Source organism: Fringilla coelebs (genome assembly GCF_963513975.1).
Source record: "Fringilla coelebs genome assembly, chromosome: 2".
Classification (NCBI taxonomy): domain Eukaryota; kingdom Metazoa; phylum Chordata; class Aves; order Passeriformes; family Fringillidae; genus Fringilla; species Fringilla coelebs.
The window spans coordinates 64,509,949-64,530,451 of NC_140029.1; the positions used below are offsets into that span (position 1 = coordinate 64,509,949).

Below are 20,503 nucleotides of genomic sequence, written 5' to 3' on the forward strand. Positions count from 1 at the left end.
AGAGGATCTGCAGGATCGGTTGGCTTCTGCTGAAAGAAAGAGCAGGAGTCACATTACCTCCACACACAGCAGCACGGAGTAATGCCCCAGGTCTGGCTTGTGGGAACATATTCCTTTCTAATTACTGAAAATGCTTTCATACAATTATTTTTTGTATGTATGTGTGTACAAGACACACAAAGTACCCTGGGAAAGAACATGTTAGTTAAGGTGTGGCGCAGGAATAGCCAATAGATTCTATTGTGTAAAGCAGTCATGTTTTGTGCATCATACATGAAGAGTGCCGCTGACATTTCCCTCCTTGTCCACTCTGTACTGGTAGACTGTGAGATACTGAAGCATCCACTGTCCAGCACCCTCAACCATCTGCCCTGATTAGTGAATCATTTCCCATCTAGAAAGCACAAAGCTCAATCTGTGGGCCGTTTTCATCATTTTAATGATAGTCATCAGTGAACTGCATTGATTTGTAGGTGTTGCTCAAATAACTCATATGGTGGGGAGTGTTTTAGCTGGTTGCATGAATGTGCAAATAATTGATGCTGAATACTTGAATGAATTTAAAATTGAGGAGACATTTTCATCATTCAAGACTTTGATATTTTCTTACTGTCAATATTTATATCAAGAAAACAATGTACAAATATTTGCAGGAAATTAGTACGAAAGGCATGCTACAGGGAGGGCAAAGAAAACAGATGATCAGATTTTAGTCCTCACAGAAATGTTACCACAGCATGTTACCTGTAAAAAGCAGTGAGAGAACTGTTGAATTATGTATCCTTTCCATAGTCATCCCTTCCTTTATTAAAATTTTTTAATGTAAATACATTGACAGTAATACTACTACAGCAAGCTCAAAATAAATTATGAACAAAACCAGCAAACAACAAGATTATTTGATTTGTTCTGGGAACAAAAAATTTAAATGGCTTGACAATATCTGGTGATTCACAGAGAATCTTATAGCATCATTTACATTGGAAATTCCTCTAAAAAATTAAGTCCAACCATTAATGTAACACCACTGTGTTCACCACTAAACCATACCCCTTAACTGCCACATCCACACACCTTTTGAATACTTCCAAGGACAGTGTTTCCACTGGGATGCCTGTTCCAATGCCTGACCACTCTTTCCGTGAATAAACTTTTCCTCATATCAAATCTAAATCTCCCCTGGCACAACTTGAAGCCATTTCCTCTGATCCTGTCATTTTTTACCTGGGAGAAGGGGCCAATCAACCCCCGCCTTTCTACAACCTCCTTTCAGGGAATTGTAGAGAGCAGTAACAGTGAACTATAAAAGCCATGATGGGCTTTTTTGTTGTGTTGAAAATCAGACCACAAACTTGCTGTTAGATTTGGCTGTAAGTATTCAGAGTTGTGTTGGAACTCCAGTTAACAGCAGAAGCAGAGCTCAGGCCTTTGTGAATGACTAAGACTTTTCTTGCCATTTGTTAGGATACCCATCTCTCTGGGGACTTTGCAAAGACCAGGGGAATGCTATTGGGCAGAAACAAGAAAAGAGGAGATGCTGCCCATGGAGGTTGGTGTAAGAGAAGAAAGGTTTAGGCAGTGGACTATTGGACTGAAATCAACTCTCCCCTAAGGAGCCTAACCCTACATGCCCTTTAACCTGCCTTGTGGGTGTGAAAGCAAAATTACCATGTGCTCCATTGCCGTGAAGTAGGCTGCTATCTTTCTCAAAACTGGCTTTCTGAGCAAAGAGAGATTTCCCAATCCCACATTTCTTCTTCCCCCCAGCCCTGCCCACAAACCAGCAGCAATTTTAAAGGAAGCAGCATTGCTGTGTGTAAGCTGCCAGTTTCTGATGGCACCCTGCTGCAGTGTCCAAAGCTGGCACAGGTAGCTTGACAGGCACTCGGTGTTACCTGCTGTGACAACATAGGAGGAGCAAGCCTCAGCATTTGGCCACCAGAGTCAAATCTGGCTGTTTGAATGGCCTTTCTGATGGATAATGCTTTGCAGCTGCTGCTGGAGTGAGGGATCCGACTCACTGGGTGATGTGAGCTCCCTCTTTCCCGGGAGCCATGCCAAGATGCTGATGTTCAGCCCTTGGCCCAGCGTGGCGTTGGTACCAGCGATGCATTCCCATGAACTGTCAGCATGAAAAGCTGTTTAAAGCATTTAAAAACATGTTCATGCTTGAAGAGTTATCCAAAGGCAATCAAATGTAATGAGTCTTTAAATTGACTTAAATGAGCTGGAAATCAGACCTCTGAAACAATTGCTGCTCAGTTACTTACCTTTCCTGTACTAAGGTAAGGTCTGTGGTGTGAAGTACCTTCTCCCTGAAGCAGCAATCCATCATTATTGGAGCTGCTGGGCCACAGTATCTGTTTAAGCTTTGCTGAGCCTCTCAGCATGGGAGAGAGACCCTGGAGAAACAGGAGATCAAATGTGCAGTGCAGCAACATTCAGCAAGCATTCCCCTAAGCTTCAGCAGGAGGGATTGGAGCTTGGTGGTAGCCCTCAGATGCACTAAGTACCCCGCTAGTGGCATTCTGCCCTGTTTATTAAGATTAAAGGTGCTTCTGAAGTGCTTCCTGAGGTTTGCTCTGGGATTTGCAGGCTCCCTCCTCAGAGGGGGTTTCCTTTGCCACAGTAGGGCAGAGAAGGGGCAACATTGCTCTAAATCAGATGCTGCTTTCTGCAAAGTTGTCCCACTGTTGGGCCATCTTATTCATTAGATGTACTTATGTATATTTTACATCAAAGACAGCTGGGCAAATGCCTTCCCTCCCTTGTCATGCCTTGGCCTCCCTTTCTCTCTCAGAGACAGGAGAAACAGCCTGACATTGATGCTGGCTGAAGGCAGTCCAGCTCTAATGCCTGCCACTCCATACTGACACACAGGGAAACAGGCTCCATAGTCTGGACTTCTCATCGCTCATTGCTCACTCACTGGGGAACTGGACTGGGTACTGGTTGTCTGATTAAGCCCTGCTGACTTAATCTCTATCTTGGTAATCTATTATCAGATGGGTTACCAGATGCTTAATTAACTGCCAGACCACAAATGCTGTCCCTAAGTGCTGTAGTTTCTGCAGTCTTTGCCCTTCTTTCTTAGCTCTCTACCGAAGGATGGGATTGAGCATCAACTGCCAGAAAGCATGAACTTATTTCACTCACATTTCACTGTGTCATCAACAAAAATTATCCTTTCTGCCCTCAGCACTCCTCAGAGGCCACACAGTTATAATGTGTGCAAAGTCATTCCTTATGTCCCAACATGCAGTTACAATCTTGCACTGAGATTTTACCATATCAAAATACAGAAGCAGTGATCAGAAGGGAAAGAATAAATGCTGCCTTTTTGCAGCCCTTTCTTCTCAAGAGCAATCTCATTTCAGACATTTTGGTGAAAATTTCATTCTGCATGAGCACGCTTGAGAAGAGAGCAAGGGGGCAGTCTAGCCAAGGGCACAGGGTCTAGGAGCACAGCTCCCTGTAGTGCTGCCCATTATGCTGGGATGTTCATGCTTGCAGTCACTGGGATGTCTAGAAAGCAGAGGAACCAAATCAAGTTTTAAATTGAACCTTCTCCTCATGCCTCTGCATTGTCTCCAGGACAGCTTGAGCCATGAAAATTCAACTTACCTTGCAGACCCTTTCAGCTAACCAGGACAACAGGTGAAAAAGCACCAGGGCCAACATTGAAAGAATTCATTTCTCCTATTATGAACTTCCAAGATTTTGATCCAGATTTCTGTTCACATTCCTATTGTTGAAAACCAGATAAAAAGTATAAAGTCCTACTCAGATGGTTTTATTTCACTCTTTGTCGATATGAATACAAATTACAGTATGTATGGATATAAAAGCAAGTAAATGGAAAAGAAATACCAGTTTAAAAATTATTATAAATCAGAAAAAAAGGAAGCAGGTTTATTCTGCAGCATGGTAGCTAAATTATTTGCATCAAGCTGATTGTGCTGTTCATTTTTAACTGTTGTTATTAACAGCTGTAGAAAATAAATTTTCAGTATTCCATTTCTTTCAGTCATTTGTGTTGCTCTTTCATTTCACCCCAGCGAGACAATGAAAGCAGTGTGCCTTGTGGTTCAACCACTTTCTGATTCCTCTTCACTAATGCAAAGTCATCTGGTAAATTACAGGAGAATGTACAGGAGAATCATGACTGCATTTTAGGAACCCCTAGGAACATCTGTGTTCACCTTAATTTTAGTAAAATCTGCATAATTTTAATCTGGGATTTAAAACTTTGTCTGGTTTAATGTCTTGTGTTATACTCTAGCAGTGGATCTGCAGCAGGAAGCTGTTGGAATGGAACCCACACTGTCCATATTGTGGGCGTTTACTTTGAAGCAGCCTTAGTCTGGATGCAGATTAGCAGTTGGAGCGTGTCCATCCACAGGTTTGGTTTCACACACTCCAGGAGCACTCTGCAGCTGAAGTGTGGCGATTAGAACCATAGGGAAAGTTGCTTAAAAACATTCTCCTGATGCAGACCAAAGCACTAACAAAGGCACACCAGTTGAAGTCCAATTCCCCATCACCTTGTTCTTTCTATCCTGATCTTCTCATAACTGAAACAATGATGGTTAAGATGAGAAAGGTTTAGACCTTGAAAAGTATAGATTGATTAAAGGACATGCTTGATCCTTCTAAGTCCAGAGAACTTTCAATAAACATTCTCCAACAAAGTCTTGAAGACTGCGGAAAAAGAAATCTCTGGTTATTCCATGACTGTGATCCATATGTTTTTTATTAAATTGTTGTCTGGCTGTGCTGAAACAACTCGTGCTGTTAGCTTCAGGTAGCAGAAGCAGGTGCAACTCCAGCTATCAACTGCAGGTTTGGCGATTGGCAGCAGCAGAGCACTGGCTATCAACTTACACCACTCTTTTCAGCCTGTGCTTTTCTCTTTCCAAAGCAGCAGGTTTCAGCTGGCCTGACTGTTCTCACCATCTCCGCTCTCTCTGTCAATAAAGAATGGAGCCCTGATTTTCATGGCTGAGTATTTCAGTGAGTACCACATCCCGTGCCACGTAGACCAAACCAAGCCATCGTCATGGGGTCCACTGTACTTCCCTCTTTTGTAGTATCGCCCGTTGAGATTTACAGCATGGCACCTTGGAACAATGTAGGAGGGACAAGAAGGGAATTCAGTTTAGCATCATTGCAGTGAAGTACCATTCTCACACAACAGTTATCTAGATATACCAGGGTGGGATGGACTAAAAGGTTAATGCTTTTAGTAGAACACAGGAATATGTGGGTCATCCTAAAGCAGACACCTACACTGGTCAGATAATTCTGCCTGTTGACTCCTTCAGGTGTAATAATTATGGACATTAGAACTGCACGGCCTGAACAAAGGGGTGTAGTGCCATTTGGTACGCTCTAGCTCAAGTGTAGGCAGTTCCTATTGACACCTAAAAATGCAGATTTCTTTTCATCAAGGTAAATCCTGCAATTGATGTATATTTTTGTAGCTCCACCGATTTCAATTGGTGTGTGATGAGAATCTGGTCTAAGAGGGTCATCCTATACTAAAGCAGAGAAACATGTTACATCCCAGATTCCAGGGCTGTTAAACATGAGTCCCTATCCATTGTTGTGTGGCATATGCCCAAACAGCAAATACACCCTCATAATGTTGTGGGGTAGTTCTGCCCTTAGAGATGCTCCACTCTAGGGAAATGTCCTTTATACACACTTCACCTTACCATGGCTACAGTTGTTTTCTTCACTGGAGTATAACACAAAGCACTTTCAGGAATTTTAACTGAGCTCTTTTCCTTCCAGGTCATTGTCCCCCGTGCATTTGTTTTGACCCATTTTCTTAAAGTGAATTCAACTTACCTGCTTTGCTATAATAAAAGTAGTAAATGGTTTTCCTTTGAGGATCTGTAGGTCTGAACATCTTAGGTTTGGCTGTGCCATGTGGCAAGTACACACAGCAGTCTCCAGCTGCTATAAGGCAGGCAAGTCCTCTCACTGTGCAGCCACCCACAACCTACTCATCCAAGAGGAATCCAAGGTTTTCCGTACCTGTTAAACCACCAGCCACCCTTATTCTCTGATGCACAGTTGCCTGCCAGGAACTGATCGTGATCCCTATCAAATGTGGTGAACTGCATCCCTCTGTGAGAAGCTGACCACTGATCTTCAAAATTGCTCCCACCAGACAGAGCGTCGCCAGCATTACCAGAATAGGTGCCAAACCATAACCTGTAATTTTCCTGCAAGAATATGTGAAACATTAATTTGACATCCATTCTTTCTGCCTTTCCTCACAGTTTTGAGGCCAAATTAGCTCTGAACATTTCATCCACTGTCAAAGGCATGATTGTTGAAGTCAAAGGTGACTTTTGTCTCCATGCTTTAATGATCCTAGTGTAGATCAATGCAGGATTTAAACTTCCAGAAGGGATTGGTAATTACTGCTGCTGCTACAACAGGCTCCATGTTTATTGTCATTCAACAACCATTTAATGTACTTTACAGCAAGATGGAAAGCTCTTTCTAGCTGATCAAGAACAACTTAGCAGAAACTGCCAAGTGTCAAGTAATTGCCTTCATAAACAGATCAGTTCTTCAGCTAGAATAAATTCTTAGGCATTTTACTCTTCCAAGGACTAGAAGCCATCTGATTTCTATGATCTGGTCCTGGTAGGAATATTTAGAATAGTTCCACTGTGCACAGCTAACAGGTCAAAGAGATATTTGATATTAAGTGCATGGTCACATTTGCATTGTGGGCTTTCTCCTGTCATCATTGGCCTCATTTCTTTATGAAAAATGGCAATAAGGTATTGAAATGCAGTTGTTCAAACTTTTCATAAGAAACCTCTAATTGCAAGCTGAGTGTAATGTGCACATTTCTGGAGCGGTGATGGAGTTGGAACTAGGACTGGTCCATGCAGTATCCTTGGTTCTTTGGGCTAGTTACATGTGGTGTTCAGTAAGGCAAAGGTGTTTAGTCTGCAAAGAACAGCACCTGTATGGAGCAGGACACTGTCTACAGCTAGAAAGCACCGCATGAAAATACAGGATGTATCTTTGGGCCTTCTGTGTCTGTAGCTGTAGGTATAGTGCTACAGGTACCTCTCTTCAAGATAGGAACTTACAACTGCTCTTTCAAAGCTTTGATTAGAATTCCCTATTTTATTTTAAAATAAAGCTGAGAGGATTTGCTCTGGCACTTGCCTTTTATGTGACAGTCTGAAACACTCTCCTAGGAAGCACAAGAACAGGGTTCCATTTAGTTGCAGAGGTTCAAACGCTAAGGGCCTTCTCACTCACAGAAGACTTTAAATCATGAGGCCAGAGGCAAATACATGTGGGACTCCCTGTGCCCTGTGGCAGGGAACTGCCCTCTGTTCAGCAGCACAGTTAGCAAGAGGGCACAAACATGGGATCCTGTCACCCACTGACCTGGGCACTCAGTTGTAAGGAAAAAGACCCAGGTTTATGTCCCTGATCCCAGGGCTGTTTGTCAGCCAGACAAACTAGGAAGCCCAGGAAACCAGAGCAGGTAAATTTTGCAGAACTGTAGATACAACCCTGATACTGGTGTGATGCTGCATATGCAGCTGCCCCACCCTCACAGACCAAAGCAAGCAAATCACTGCTCTTTCCATTTCTTACCTGCTCATTTGCAAGCTGGAAATTTTCATAAATTGCATAACGTCTTTCCCCCTGCCAGTCCATCAGGTCAATCTTTAATGAGTTCTCTCCTAAACATAAAGTTTTGTCATGTTAGATGAATAGCTAATGCAAACTAGAAAGAAATCTATGGAGGAAAAATACTTGGACCTCTAGCCAGCAGGTCATGGATGTGGTCATTGCCCAGCCAGTATTCATCATTCTTGCCCTGGAATTTCCCAAATCCCAGTCTGTAATCATCCCATTTCCTGCACAGAAAAGTTTATAGATATAAATTTCATCATGAGAAGGGATTAGACAGTTTGTGACACTTAGGTATGGTAAGAAGTAAAACTTCACCTGTATCTAGATACTGTTTTCTAAAAGTATCCGACTCATCTAGGAGTAAATACAACTCACAGCTTACATTTCTCCCTGCTAAACCTGTGCACAGACATATATGGGGACCAAACCTTCAAACTGCCAGATGCAGTGCTTGCAGACTGATGTTTCCAGTTAAATGGAAAGGGAAAGCAGCAGCTGTCACATTGGGCTTCAGCAAAACACCTGATATTGTTCTTCAGCAAGTCATAATTCACTGCTCTATGTACTACCTTTGACATTCTCATATACTTCAGTGTGTTATTATAATGAGATATTCTCATATACTCATTTTGAGTTTTAGTAACCCTGTGTTTATTGCTTCTCTCATGTTGTTATTATGGATATTCATTCTGCCTGACCTTCATACTAGTTCATGCTCCTCTTCAGGATGTTTTTATTTCACCTGAACTACGTGGCTAGATAGCTATCACTCTCTGGGTAAGCTGGCTTAGAGTCACTTGAGGTAGCTTTGCAATGCACTTCATAGACTTTAGAAGGCATTAGAGATGCCCTGAAATTGTGTGTGCTGTGATAGTGAATTAACCTTCATGGGGACATTTCTTCTGAACTGTGCTACCAGAGCATCTCTCCTCCTGCAAATTTCAGTATGAAAGTCATCTCTCTGGGATTTTGCACAGAAAAAGGACAATCTGGTTTGGCATTTTAAAAAATTATCTGAATACGATAATAAATGTTACAACATGCTGAACATAATTCCTCATATCAGAACAGATCTGTTCAACAGGTCTCAGTCTGTGCACTGGTAGTAGACACCTGCCAATTTGAAGCCTTAGACAGTCTTCAATAATGATAAAATATGCATTCAAATGCAGAGAACCCATGGAAAAGAAGTAACAGATCCATTTTGAAAATGGCCCCCTGCTGCCAACAGGTACCACCAGATTGTCCTGATCCTAAATTATCATCACTAATGTAGAGTCTTGCACATCCTGCTTCTCAAGGGTGGGGATTTGCCTGGCAGCAGGACAGGCTGGTGGCTGACTGCAAGCCCTGTTGCCGCAAGAACAATGCACCCACCTGTTGAAATTCTCCTTGCCGTTACTGCGCCGCTGAATGACGGTCCAGCCCCCGCCGTCAGACATGTCACAGAAGGCCAGGAAAGGCTCCCGGTCTGCTCTGGGCCTGATGCGGTAGTAGCCACTCGTGGTGCTCCCCCGGCCATACACTGCAGAGCAATCTGGGCAGAACGGTATCTGTTCGTTACATGGGCTGGGGGCAAAGCCAAGGGCTGTGTGCCACCAAGGGAAGATGTCACTGAGAGGCTCTATGGGACAAGGAGGCTTGGCCAGCCTGTGCATAGCTCTGCAAGCCCTGTAAAGTCAAAGGAAATGGTGCAGCAATGTAATAGCTACACCAGTTTGCAAACGGCCAGCCTGACAAAGAGCTCTAAGGCTTGAGAGCCTTTACAGCCATGCCTTCTGAGAGAATAATGCCCAAATCGTTGGTCAGATGCAGGACAGCTGCAGCTTAGCCTGGGGCTATATCATGAAAGCTTGGGACTGAAACTTTATCTGTCAGCAAGATCATTTGCAGGGAAGCTAATTTCCATGTGGAAGGTGAGGTACCCTCAGCTGTACTTCTGATAAGATCAGGGAACAATATTTCTAAAATAATAGGCTAAGCTCCGGTGTCCAACTCTACTAGGGCTGTATCAGGAGAGCGCATTTCAGGATCTCAGGGCTTCACACTTTCAATGTAATGCCCAAAGGCTAAAATCTTGGCCACAGGAAACAATGTCATTTATGACCATGTTCTCGAAGTAACAACAAGGGACAAAGAATGCATGCCTATTCCCGTGCCACAGAAGTAATGGTGGAGCTGAGGAACAGGGAGGCTTGGCTCATCTGAACAGGTCTCAGTGCTGGCAGCTGAACCAGGCACTCTGGGCTCCCCTAAGCCACTCAGGGAATATGGGCTCTTCAAGAGCAGGACCCATCTCTTCCTAAGGTAGATGCCTAAAGCAAACCTGATGGAAAACACAAGAAGTAATTGTTCCTCTCTGCAGGTAAGAAGCCCAGCTGAAGATGTCCATTTTGTACCTGGGTAAGAGCTGCCTACAGCTGGGATAAGTGACTCTAGCCCCAAGGGATATCTTTCAGTGTCAGAGCAACCAGTCAGCTCTTCTCCTTCCCATGTATCTGTATTTTAAATCACAGTCCACTTAAAAATTTTTAAACTTTTAGCAGACATAAAATATGACACATGGGACACTGCAGGGAGAAATAAACATTGTGGCACACTACTGCAAACTGTACCTTGGTCATACACTATCAAATTTCCACTGGTTGTGGGTAAAAGCGTCTCATGCTGCACACTCCTGTTGCCTGAGAACAGTTCGCTTTTCGTTCTGTGGTAAGTGTTCTCCCGTATGTCCTTCAGCTGCAGTTCATATAAGTAAAGCAAGTCTTGAAGATGTTTTAACCTTTGTCTCAATTTATCGTTGTCTAGGAGGCAGATATCTTTGTCCTATGGAGAAAATAAATCAAAACCCCCCACAAAACAGTCAGTGGTAAGGAGAGACACAGAGAAAGGAGTATCTGTCTCCTCTTCACCCTAGCATGTCACACTGCCTATGTGGATCAACATGATTTCATGGTGATCTCTTCCTAAGATGTCCAAATCTTGCACAGCATGAGCTGTTGAATTGAAACCAGTGGAAAAGGGGTGTCTGCAATAACCTTGGCATTGATCAGAGCATGCCAGAATATGATCAGATGCACAAAAAATTTACTTTGGATGAAAATAATTTGTCTTGACCCCACTTGATGAGCTCAAGGGGAAGGTTTGCAAACTATGAAACTGCTCAGATTGATAAGAGAGGGAAAACTTGGCTCTTGCACTGCAGATGGGCGAAACCAGCAGGGTTCCAGAGTTGGCTTTCTGCAAAACTGAAAAAGAGCTGATATTTTGGCTATAAAAATACATTTTTTAAAAAGATATTTTTGTTGTTGTTTTTGTTGTTGCTTTGAATTTTTAGTAATGTCAATTTAGTCTCCCAGACAGCTATACAGCCCTTAATGCTATGAAAATGCTGTATTATCAGGACGACATTCCTTTAGCTGCCAGCAGATGCCTTTTTGCTCTGCTCCTGCAGCTCTCCATCCCTCCTGTGGGGGAGTATCCATCTCTGCATGACTGGGAACGGTGATCCATTGAGAGAGTGTACAGAAAAGATACACACCGAAAACCTGGGTGCAGGTGAGCCAAAGCTGACCAGGAGAAGGAGCAGCAGCAATCTGTGCATCATCACGCTCATTTCTTATCACCTGAAAAGAGGCATTGACAGGCTGTAATGGAAGCTTTTTTACTTTTTTACTTTTTTTTTACTTTTTTTACTTCCTCTCACAACTTAATCCCCTCTCACACTTATGTTTAATTCCCCAGGAGATGCTGCAGGATTTATTAAGGAGGTTGCTTGAAACTAAAGGCAAGGCAAAATCAGGGTAAGATGCATAAAAAGAAGCTAAAGCACCAGTGCAGTATGCTGATAGGGATAAAGGCTCAGGTCTGCTCCTGACTCCCCACAGAAATAAATACTCTGTGTGACTTTCCAGCAACCTCTGTATTTCCTCCCAGGTATCCACATAAGAAGTTGCTCAGCAATCATGTCTCCTTGAGGACTTTTCATCAAAATCCCACAGAGTTTATTCAGTTCAAACTTCTCAAAGTGGAATTAAGAGGAATTTGCCTCCTGGTTAAGTGACTGTAGACATTCCCCTCCTCATCCTTGGAGTAGTCTGTGAGGATGGGATTACCTTGGAGGCCAAGTCACACATGTGACAAACTGGACTTGAGATAGTTTTTCCTTGGATTTCAGGGGAAAAGATGTCTACTGCCAGTCTGCTCCAACACACAGATGTGGTTTTGATTGGAGAGTCTTAGATAGAAAATATGCTGACTGCCACTGGGAACATGCAGCTGAATGTGAGTGAACAGTACAAATTGTTCTCAGTGTGCTTGCATCGTGCTTTAAAAAAAACTCCAACAAAATCAGAAAGAAAAAAAAAATCCAAAAACTAGGCTAAACGCAACTCCCCTGCTTCACATCTGGAAGTGCTGCAGAAACTTGGCTCCTCAGCTCTGTGCTCTGAGTGATGTGCTTTGTTTCAGCTGTGGCTCTATCAGCATCCCTGCAGCAGCTGATGCTAGAGCTGCTTCCAAACCACCAAAGCTGCTGCAACAGAGGAACCCTCTGCCAAGATGAGCAGGCAGGGCTCAAAGCAAGCTGAGGGAAGAAGAGCTCCACAGAAGTTGCCCATAAAAGATGACATGCAGGTAGATGCCCCACTCTGTGGCAACTGTTCAGCTCAGAGAGAGAAGAGTTCAACATTGCAGCAGGGGAACCCTGCGAGCCCAGGAGCACTGGTGCTGTTCACAGCCCCCCACAGGGGTGCCAGTGGCTGCAGCACTGGTGCTGAGGTCAGATTTAGACCCCACGCAGTGCCCATGGGAGATGGCAAAAAGCTACCAGGAAGGGTGGGATGAGTGACAGCTCCTGGAAACCAAACAGTGCAGAGCAGAGAGAAAGAAAGCAACTCCATCTACACCTTTACCAAGACACATGTAATGCACTTACCTGTAACTTGCCTTCTTCAGACCTCCTCCCGGAAAGATTATCTCCCTTAAAAGTCAACTGCAAAAGAAAGTGATCATAAACCTGGCTGCATTTCAAGGGGTTGATGAGATTTTCCTCTCCAGATGACCTACATCAAGGGCACAGAGGAAGAATGTTTCACAGCACTAGGCAGTTTCACAGAAGAGGCACTCTCAATTCCTAGTGTGAAAGAGTTACCCAAACCCCAAGTTTTCTGTTGTTACCCGGTATTCATCTTGCTGCTTCCCAGTGAGAGTAAACAACAGGAGGCTTCTATCAACAGTGTTCTCTAAAGGAGAGAGGAGAGGGGCTCTGCTGCTGGGGTACTATTACCTACCTTGACTAGGAAGCTCAACCAAGACTGATTTCTTTGAGTGTTTATGTGAATCACTCAGACTAATGCTCCCTGTGGGAGTTTCGGCTCATGTTTTAACCCAGCCAGGATCATTTCAGCAAGTCCTGCAAGGTGGAAATAGCACAGCTTTTCCATTCAGCATTCCTTTTGCTGTTTAATCTGTTTTATAGGAGCACAGCCGTAATGCCAAAGAAGCTGCAAATCTGAAGCAAGAAGCAAATGTGGGAGTATTAAGCAAGACTTGATGTTAGACTGAAATCCCAGGAGGGTTGTGTAACTCTCCTGTGAGCTGGATGATTAGATTTGCTAGTTAACACAAACAAGGACATTTGTGGAAAAGAGAAAAAAACCACAAAACCAAACAGATGGGTGCCTCCCTTTGTATTATGGCCAAGGAATTACAGATTATTTTAAAGAAAACAGAAGGAATGCTCCATTTTACAGAGCTTTGTTCAGAGGAGAGACCATGGGCACAAAAGACTAGGCACATAAACCCATGGTAAATGTCGGTGCTGCTCTTCAGGAAAGCAGGACTACCCAGCTACTACCAGCTACAGGAATGCTGTTTATTCCTTTAAAACTGCATTCCTCTTCTCCCACAAGAACCCTGATTCATTCCACTTCCAAAGGATTATGTAAGCAGTGCTTTTCTTCTCACTTGTTTTTTAGCCCCAGTTTAAGACTGGTTTTGACAGCTATGAAATTGAGTGAAATGTTTCCTCTTCTCCCTAGTGGGTACTTGGCCCTTTTTTCTGCCCCATTGGCCAGGAACTGCAGCTGGCAGCAGGGTGTGCAGGTACCATGCACTGGAGCACAGGGAGGCTGCACATCATCTCCTGGGGCTTTCACCAGCAGCAGCAACTCTTTCTCAGCTGGACCCATCCAGACAGCGCTCAACATACTGTGCAACAATTTATGCTCTTGTCAAAAAGGTGGCCAAAACTTTCATTGGCCTGTGAGCATCTCCTGATCCCAGGTGGGACCAGAGACAGGGCTGAGGCTGTGGTGTCAGTGTTGGAGTCATGGTGTGGGTAGCACAGTCAGTGCCGGCAGCTGTGTGCAGGGCCATATGATTAGGGAGCATCAGGCCTCATAGCATTAAGTTCTGCTGGTCCCAGAGCAGAAGAGAGCAGTGAAACTGCAGGGCCAGTGGAACTCACATGTGTGTTCCGTCATTGCAGCTTTGCAGGAACAGGACTCAACCCTCGTTCAGTGGCTGCCAAAACATCTCAGAGCCAAGACATCTGGAGCACTCTCACGCTGCCTCTAGGCCTCCACCAATGTTCGCCTCAGCAACATCTGCATGTGAAAATCCCACTCAGCTGGAACAAGGTCCTTGCATACCTGTTTCATGATTAACTTATTTTCACAGGCTAGAGAAAGCTTTAGGAACATCTGAAGCACAAGAGAGGGGTTGCCATGAGGCTGAGTTCACATGAGGGGGGGTCTAGCAGGAGAGTGTCTTCAGGTACTGCTCCACTGGCTCGAAGCTAAAATAATCAAGTCATCATAAAGAATGTGGACACTGTGCAATCACCAGTGGTTCCTCACAGATGTTGAAATCCCTAGGCAATGTGACAATAAATGCTGGGTTGGTTTTTTTCCTGGAATACACATGCTTCACAAATATTCTGGAATGCAAATTCCTGTTTAGTTTCTTGGAAGGAGACCAGATTCTCTTTTCTTAAGCTACTCAGTGATTTTGTCAGCAAAAAATAACAGTCTCATTTACCAAAAACCTTCCTACCTTGCTGTCCCCCACCTTCCTTCCAGCAAAAGTATGTAGGTGCTGAAAAAACTATTATTCACACATTAAATGCAATACCAGCACACGCAAACTGGTGGATAAATGAGACTGAAGAGCATGGCTCTGGGGTAACTCTTGATATTCCCTATTCCTAGTTATGGGGGGAAAATGGCTTGGAATGAACACAGGAACATGACACCTGATGGATATGAACACCTTCAGAGCCAAAAGGAACATCAGTGCAGCTGGAAGACAGTAGTGACATCTCAAAACTCTCCCAAGACCTGTTTCTTGTTGGTTGCTTGTTCTCAAAGGGGAAAAGCAAGAAATGAGGCAGACTGCTCCAGGCTCCAAAGGAGGTAGAGAGACCTAAGGGTTTCACAGCAAGAGACTGACTGCCTACCTGTGCTCTAGGAAAATACAGGGTAGTCTGGACGCAGCTCAAAGACAAACAGATTACTTGCAATGAATCCAGGTGCACTGTGCATTTGCATTATTTTTATACTTTCCTATGGCATCGCACCTTCCATGAACACCCTGCTCACTGGGAGAGACTGCAGACCAGTGTGGAGGTAGCTACCAGGGGCCTGCACCACCTTGATGTTTGAGCTAGTGTACATCTCTGCAGGAATCTGAGCTGCCAGGTTTTTTAAAACAAAGTTAATATATGAGATCTGAAACAAATATTTATTGTTTTTTAATCTAACAATAAAGGGTTCCATCAAAAGTAAGATAAAATTAAAAGACCAGGATGACATCAGCCACCATAGTTTCAACCCCTGAAATAACCGAAACCGGCATTTGCGCATGAAAAGTCTGTGGTTGGTGAGCCAGGAGTAACCACAGAAATCTGTGCACAAAGCAGCAGCAATGGTGGCAGACCATGAAACATGCTAGATCTGAATACTTTGATAACGTTCAAAGAGTAAATACATAATTCAGTTTAACTAATGAGTCTGCATGCAGCCTATGAGCATCTAATGGGTTGACACAACAAATGTAATTATTTTGTAAGTTCCTGAGGGCAAGCACAGGTCCCAGCAATCCCATGTCAGGAATAGCTGTACCAAAAGGAATTAATCACACGACTAGAGGGGGTATGTGGATTCCATGATCTTCTACCTACTTCAGGTCAGAGAACTTCCCAGACCTAATTCACTCCCATTTGAACTGGAATGTCCCTTTGAGAAAAGTACATTTTGCTGTAAAATATTTAGTGCAGAAGAACCTTAGCATGTTCTCCCACTTTTTAATTACTTGCATTGTGCTTTTTTTTTTTTCTCCTGAGTCTGAATCTTCCAAGTCTCACCCTGCAGCCTTTTAATTTCATGATGCCTTACTCTGAGAAGGGGAAGAGCCCTCTGCTGCCAAAAGCCTTTTTCCCTCCTAAAGGCTAGGTCCAATCACAGAAGCTGTGTGCTTGCTCCTGGCTGGGAATCCAAACCCCCATTATCTGCTTTGGCTGAGGGTGTGTGTGCAGGAAACCCAGGAGGGCCATAGAATGAGGGGCTGCTTGGAGCTTTTCCTAGGCAGGGCTGAGGAATATGGCACAAGCACATCACACTTGTGAGAAAGGCACTTGGCTGGCATGGACAGGAAAAGCAGGAACAAGTTCTGCTCCTGGAGAGATTTCATTCAGGGCAGTTTGATGTAGAACAAGTAGACAGAGGTGAGAAGAGCTGTGGGTGGTGTATGACAGGGTGTGGTGGAGGTGGTCTCACCCAGGCATGTTGAGGGGGCTCTAGGAACTAGATTTGGGAGCCTGATCTGCTTAGGCAGGGACAACCAGCAGAGATATGTGGTCAGGACAGGAGCAGAACTGCAGGGTCTGGAGGAATCTCTGCAGCACAACAGAGAAGTGCCACATCAATTTAACTGCCTCAAATGTTAGGCAATTGCTGAACAAATACCTTTGTAGTCATAAATGTTGATGGTGTGAGTCTGCGTACACCCTTCTGGGGCACCTTGTCCTTTTTCCACATCCAGCCCTGCCTGACTGCGATTAAGTCACTCACATTAAGAGCCATACAAAGAGCTCAGGCAGCATTTCCAAAATCTTTCCTGTTTGTGGATCCAAGGATCTCACTCCTTTTGTCACAGAGCTACGTGCTACAATAATCTGTCACTGGCTAATCCCTGCTGTTGCTCCAGGACTTTTCAGTGTTACCTGACTTCCTCTGTCACTGATGCTCCAAGTCTGACCTGCATGGTGTTGCCCAGTGCAGTTGGGATGACTGTGATTCACAACACCTGAGAAGTCAGCCCAGAAATGCCTGCCAGCTTTTTGACGTGTGCACACACAGGCCACACAGGTGGCAGGTGCCTTGCTGGGAGTTGGAGAGACTGTAAGCAAACCTAGAATGTTTTTAACACATGTTGCAGGGTCCTTCAGGTAACAAGGGTACCAAACATCATCCTGAAGTCTTGTGCTCTGAAATTGATGGTGGATGTAAATCACGCTTTACTCAGTGCCAGGCAGTTGCTCTTATTCTATCTGACCTCAGTTACAAAGTCTGTGTCAGCTGCAAACTTCATCACTCAGGATCTTATCCAGGCCATGGTTTAAAACAAAACAACACAAACATTAAACAGTGCAAGACAACACCCAATCCCTGCAGGATCTCTCAGGAAAAGATTTGCTTAAGTATAATTTATCTTTTAGTTATTTTAAGACTAGTGTGCTGCACTTACATAAATGTGAAATGGGTTGATTGAACCTTTTTAATCAAAGCTATTTTCTAGCAGTCAGTTGCTTACAGAAGCAAAAAAATACTTTTATTTTAGCAGTAAAACTTGCAATCTTGTTTTTGAAATATATTTGACACAATTATTTTCCTTAATTGCATGTTGATTTACAATTATTATTAATATTATTAATATTTTTATTGCTTCTACTATTAAGTTTCTTTAATGTTTTATTAGTCTAAACCCTCTGTCTAATCTCATCTCACTTCTCAGGGAACAGAGCCAAGATGAAAAGCTATCACCATCAGGTCATCTGGTCTACCTGTTTTTAATATTGGCAGAGAATTCATTTTTTACCCACTTATCTTCATATTTCTGCTATCTCAAGACTTAATAAAAATGTAATATTTTTCTTGTCTGTCTTAAAAGAATCAGATATAGAAAAGCAATACCTACCAATTTAAAAATCTGTCAAGTTAAGAGATTCTGTTTACCACCTTCTCTGTTATTTTTGGAATGCAAAGTATGTCATCACCCCTCTGAGAAACGCGTACTTAATCCTGCTCTTTAGCCAGTATGTAACTGGATTATTTACTAAATATTTAAATCTTTTTTCATTTTTGACAATTCAGCTATTTTACACTGATGAAAAATTGCCAGAGGATCAGAACTGGATTCTCAAGGGTTATTAAATATCAGTATCATGACTTAACCAGCAAAATATAATGAAAAATATTTACAAGTCTTGAATGTAAAAAACATAAGACTTTCAATGCTTCCTTTTTATTTTGGGTTTATGAACCTTGGATCTTGTTCGTATGCTTTTCTCTATCAGCTGAGAGATAGAAATTTAATTTTATTAGTAAAAAAGTGGTGGTTTTATTTTACTCATCTGAGTCCAGAAGTAAGGGTCTTAAGAAAATAGACCAACCACCAGAACACTCATGAAAATCATGAAATGCAGTATCACTGGCAATGCAGCATCTATCCATGTGATGAAAACTGGGAAGAGCTGTTCTTCCTTTTAAAGTGCACCTTTAACTGGCCAGCCCTGGAATTCAGCTCGGGTGCCAAACTGGAAGGCTCCCATCTCCAGCCCCTCCTTTGGTTTTTACAGATTGTCTGGTGAGAAGTCCACTTCAATACCTAAACTAAACTGCCTTCACACCTTGGTGCTTCCAGAGCCCAGGACAGGGGAAACAGGACTTTTGTATTTCTACACTGTTCTCTGATGTGGGCCTCTCCTGTGCCACTTCTACCGTGAAGGTGCTCCACAGGTGTAAACTCCTGCTGAGAGTAACTCACAGGATCCCCACCCAGTCCATGGGATCAAGCCTGTCCTAAGTAACCTGCACTGCAAGTGCATGAGAGAAACATGGTCACCTGTTGTGGTATGACCAGAGATGTTGATTAAAAGTGTACATAGCTTCTATAATATTTTCACCACTGAGTTAGAATAGTATGAGCTTGGATAGCCAAAAGTATAACTATTAATAAGCTTCCTAACCAGTAATATTCATGATCAATTCCCTAATAGCAAGTCAGACTTTCCTCTCAAAGATAAACACTTATACAACAGTTCTTTCTACAAACTACTGTGCACCTGCTACTTGTTACATTTTAAAAAACTTTGTTACATCTTTCCTGCCTTGACTGAATAGTCTTCTCTAAGTAAATGCTCTTTGTTCTCTCAATTACAAGTTCCCTTTGTTTTATTTCCCTACACTGCACATGTAAGTTTTTTTTATAAGTAAGAAAAATTAATTGAATGTTTCTTCTCATGATCAAACTTAGTTTCCATCCTTGTTTAGCTGCTTCTCAAATACATAATTATCTTAATATACCAAACCCACTTTGCACCAACCTCATGAAGTTTAACGAAGACAAGTTGTCAGAGTCTGTGCAGGGAGGGCTCCTGGTCAATGGCAAGCTGAATCTGAGTCAGCAGTGCCCTGGCAGCCAGGAGGGCCAGCCCTGTCCCGGGGTGCATCAGGCACAGCATGGCCAGCTGGGGAAGGGAGAGGATTGTCCTGCTCTGTTCTGCACTGGAGCTGCCTCGCCTCGAGTGCTGGGGGCTGTTTTGGATGCCACAAAATAAACAAGACATCAAGCTGTTAGAGAGTGTCCAAAGAAAGGCAACGAGGATGGTGAAGGTCCTTGAGGGGAAGCTGCATGAGGAGTGGCTGAGGTCACTTGGTGTGTTCAGCCTGGAGGAGACTGAGGGGAGACCACAATGCTGTCTACAGCTTCCTCATCAGGGGAAGGGGAGGGGCAGGCACTGATCTCTTCTCTGGGATGCCCAGTGACTGGATCTGAGGGAATGATCTGAAGGTGTCTGAGAAGGTCTAAGCTGGATATCGGAAAATGGTTTTTGACCCAGAGGGTGATTGGGCTCCCCAGGATAGTGGTCACAGCACTAAGCCTGACAGAGCTCAAGAAATGTGCGGATAACACTCAGGATTCTTGAAGTGTCAGGAGTGGGACAGCAGTTGGACTTTGATGATTCTTATGGATCCTTCCAACTTCAGATATTCTATGATTCTACATTTCTGTTACTTGCTACCACTGTCTGTACTAGATATTTATGCATTTATACATATGCATATTTGATGGGAAAACTTTCTCTTTAGTCTAGTGTTCAGAATCGTTCCCTATTCTTAGCATTCACCTTAACGATTTTATTTCTTTTGGGCAGGGAGCATCCGGGCAGGCTCCGGCCATTAGTTAGGGAGTCTCCCCTGCCAAGCCCCAGCAGCCCAGGGAGCAGCCGCTAAAAGCTCGCTTTGGGCTCCCTCTGGTGTCGATCGCCCGGCAGAGAGCCTCCCCAGCCAACCCTGGCCTCAGCAGCTACAGCAGCACTGCTGCACCGCGGGATGCCCAGGGACTGCTCCTCACTTGCTTGTCGGTAACGAGCTAAGCGTGGAGCCTCTGCAGAGCACAGGGTAACACAACACACTCTGGAGGATCCGTTTCTGCGAAAACCTAAGTGCTCGATGCCGTGGGAAAATCCAGGTGCTCATTGCGATGCTCTGCCTTGGATGATGGCAAGAGCTGCCCCAGGCTGTGGGAGACTGGCTGG

General features: G+C 43.7%; 1 protein-coding gene across 2 annotated transcripts; it reads right to left on the minus strand.

The window, feature by feature from the left end:
- Positions 1 to 8: 8 nt before the first annotated feature.
- On the minus strand, positions 9 to 13,083 carry LOC311151206 (fibrinogen-like protein 1). 2 transcript variants are annotated; one of them, XM_084201495.1, is made up of 9 exons: positions 12,975 to 13,083; positions 12,620 to 12,676; positions 11,225 to 11,309; positions 10,299 to 10,509; positions 9,061 to 9,220; positions 7,810 to 7,907; positions 7,642 to 7,730; positions 6,043 to 6,233; positions 9 to 5,120 (listed from the first exon to the last, which is right to left on the minus strand). In XM_084201495.1, exons 3-9 carry the CDS (start codon positions 11,297 to 11,299, stop codon positions 4,931 to 4,933), a joined length of 1,014 nt encoding a protein of 337 aa, XP_084057621.1. In that variant the 5' UTR covers positions 11,300 to 11,309; positions 12,620 to 12,676; positions 12,975 to 13,083; the 3' UTR covers positions 9 to 4,930. The 2 variants fall into 2 exon arrangements, with proteins under 2 accessions (XP_084057621.1, XP_084057622.1); XM_084201496.1 differs by lacking the exon at positions 12,975 to 13,083 and adding an exon at positions 12,862 to 12,906.
- Between the last annotated feature and the right edge of the window lie 7,420 nt (positions 13,084 to 20,503).

What these genes read in the sequence shown, in the direction of transcription:
- LOC311151206 (XM_084201495.1), bottom strand. Translation starts at nt 11,299, where the DNA reads ATGAGCGTGATGATGCACAGATTGCTGCTGCTCCTTCTCCTGGTCAGC. An exon ending in CCATGACCTGCTGGCTAGAG is followed by an intron (nt 7,731 to 7,809) that starts GTCCAAGTATTT and finishes CTTTATGTTTAG; the next exon opens with GAGAGAACTCATTAAAGATT. An exon ending in TCCAGCTTGCAAATGAGCAG is followed by an intron (nt 6,234 to 7,641) that starts GTAAGAAATGGA and finishes ATATTCTTGCAG; the next exon opens with GAAAATTACAGGTTATGGTT.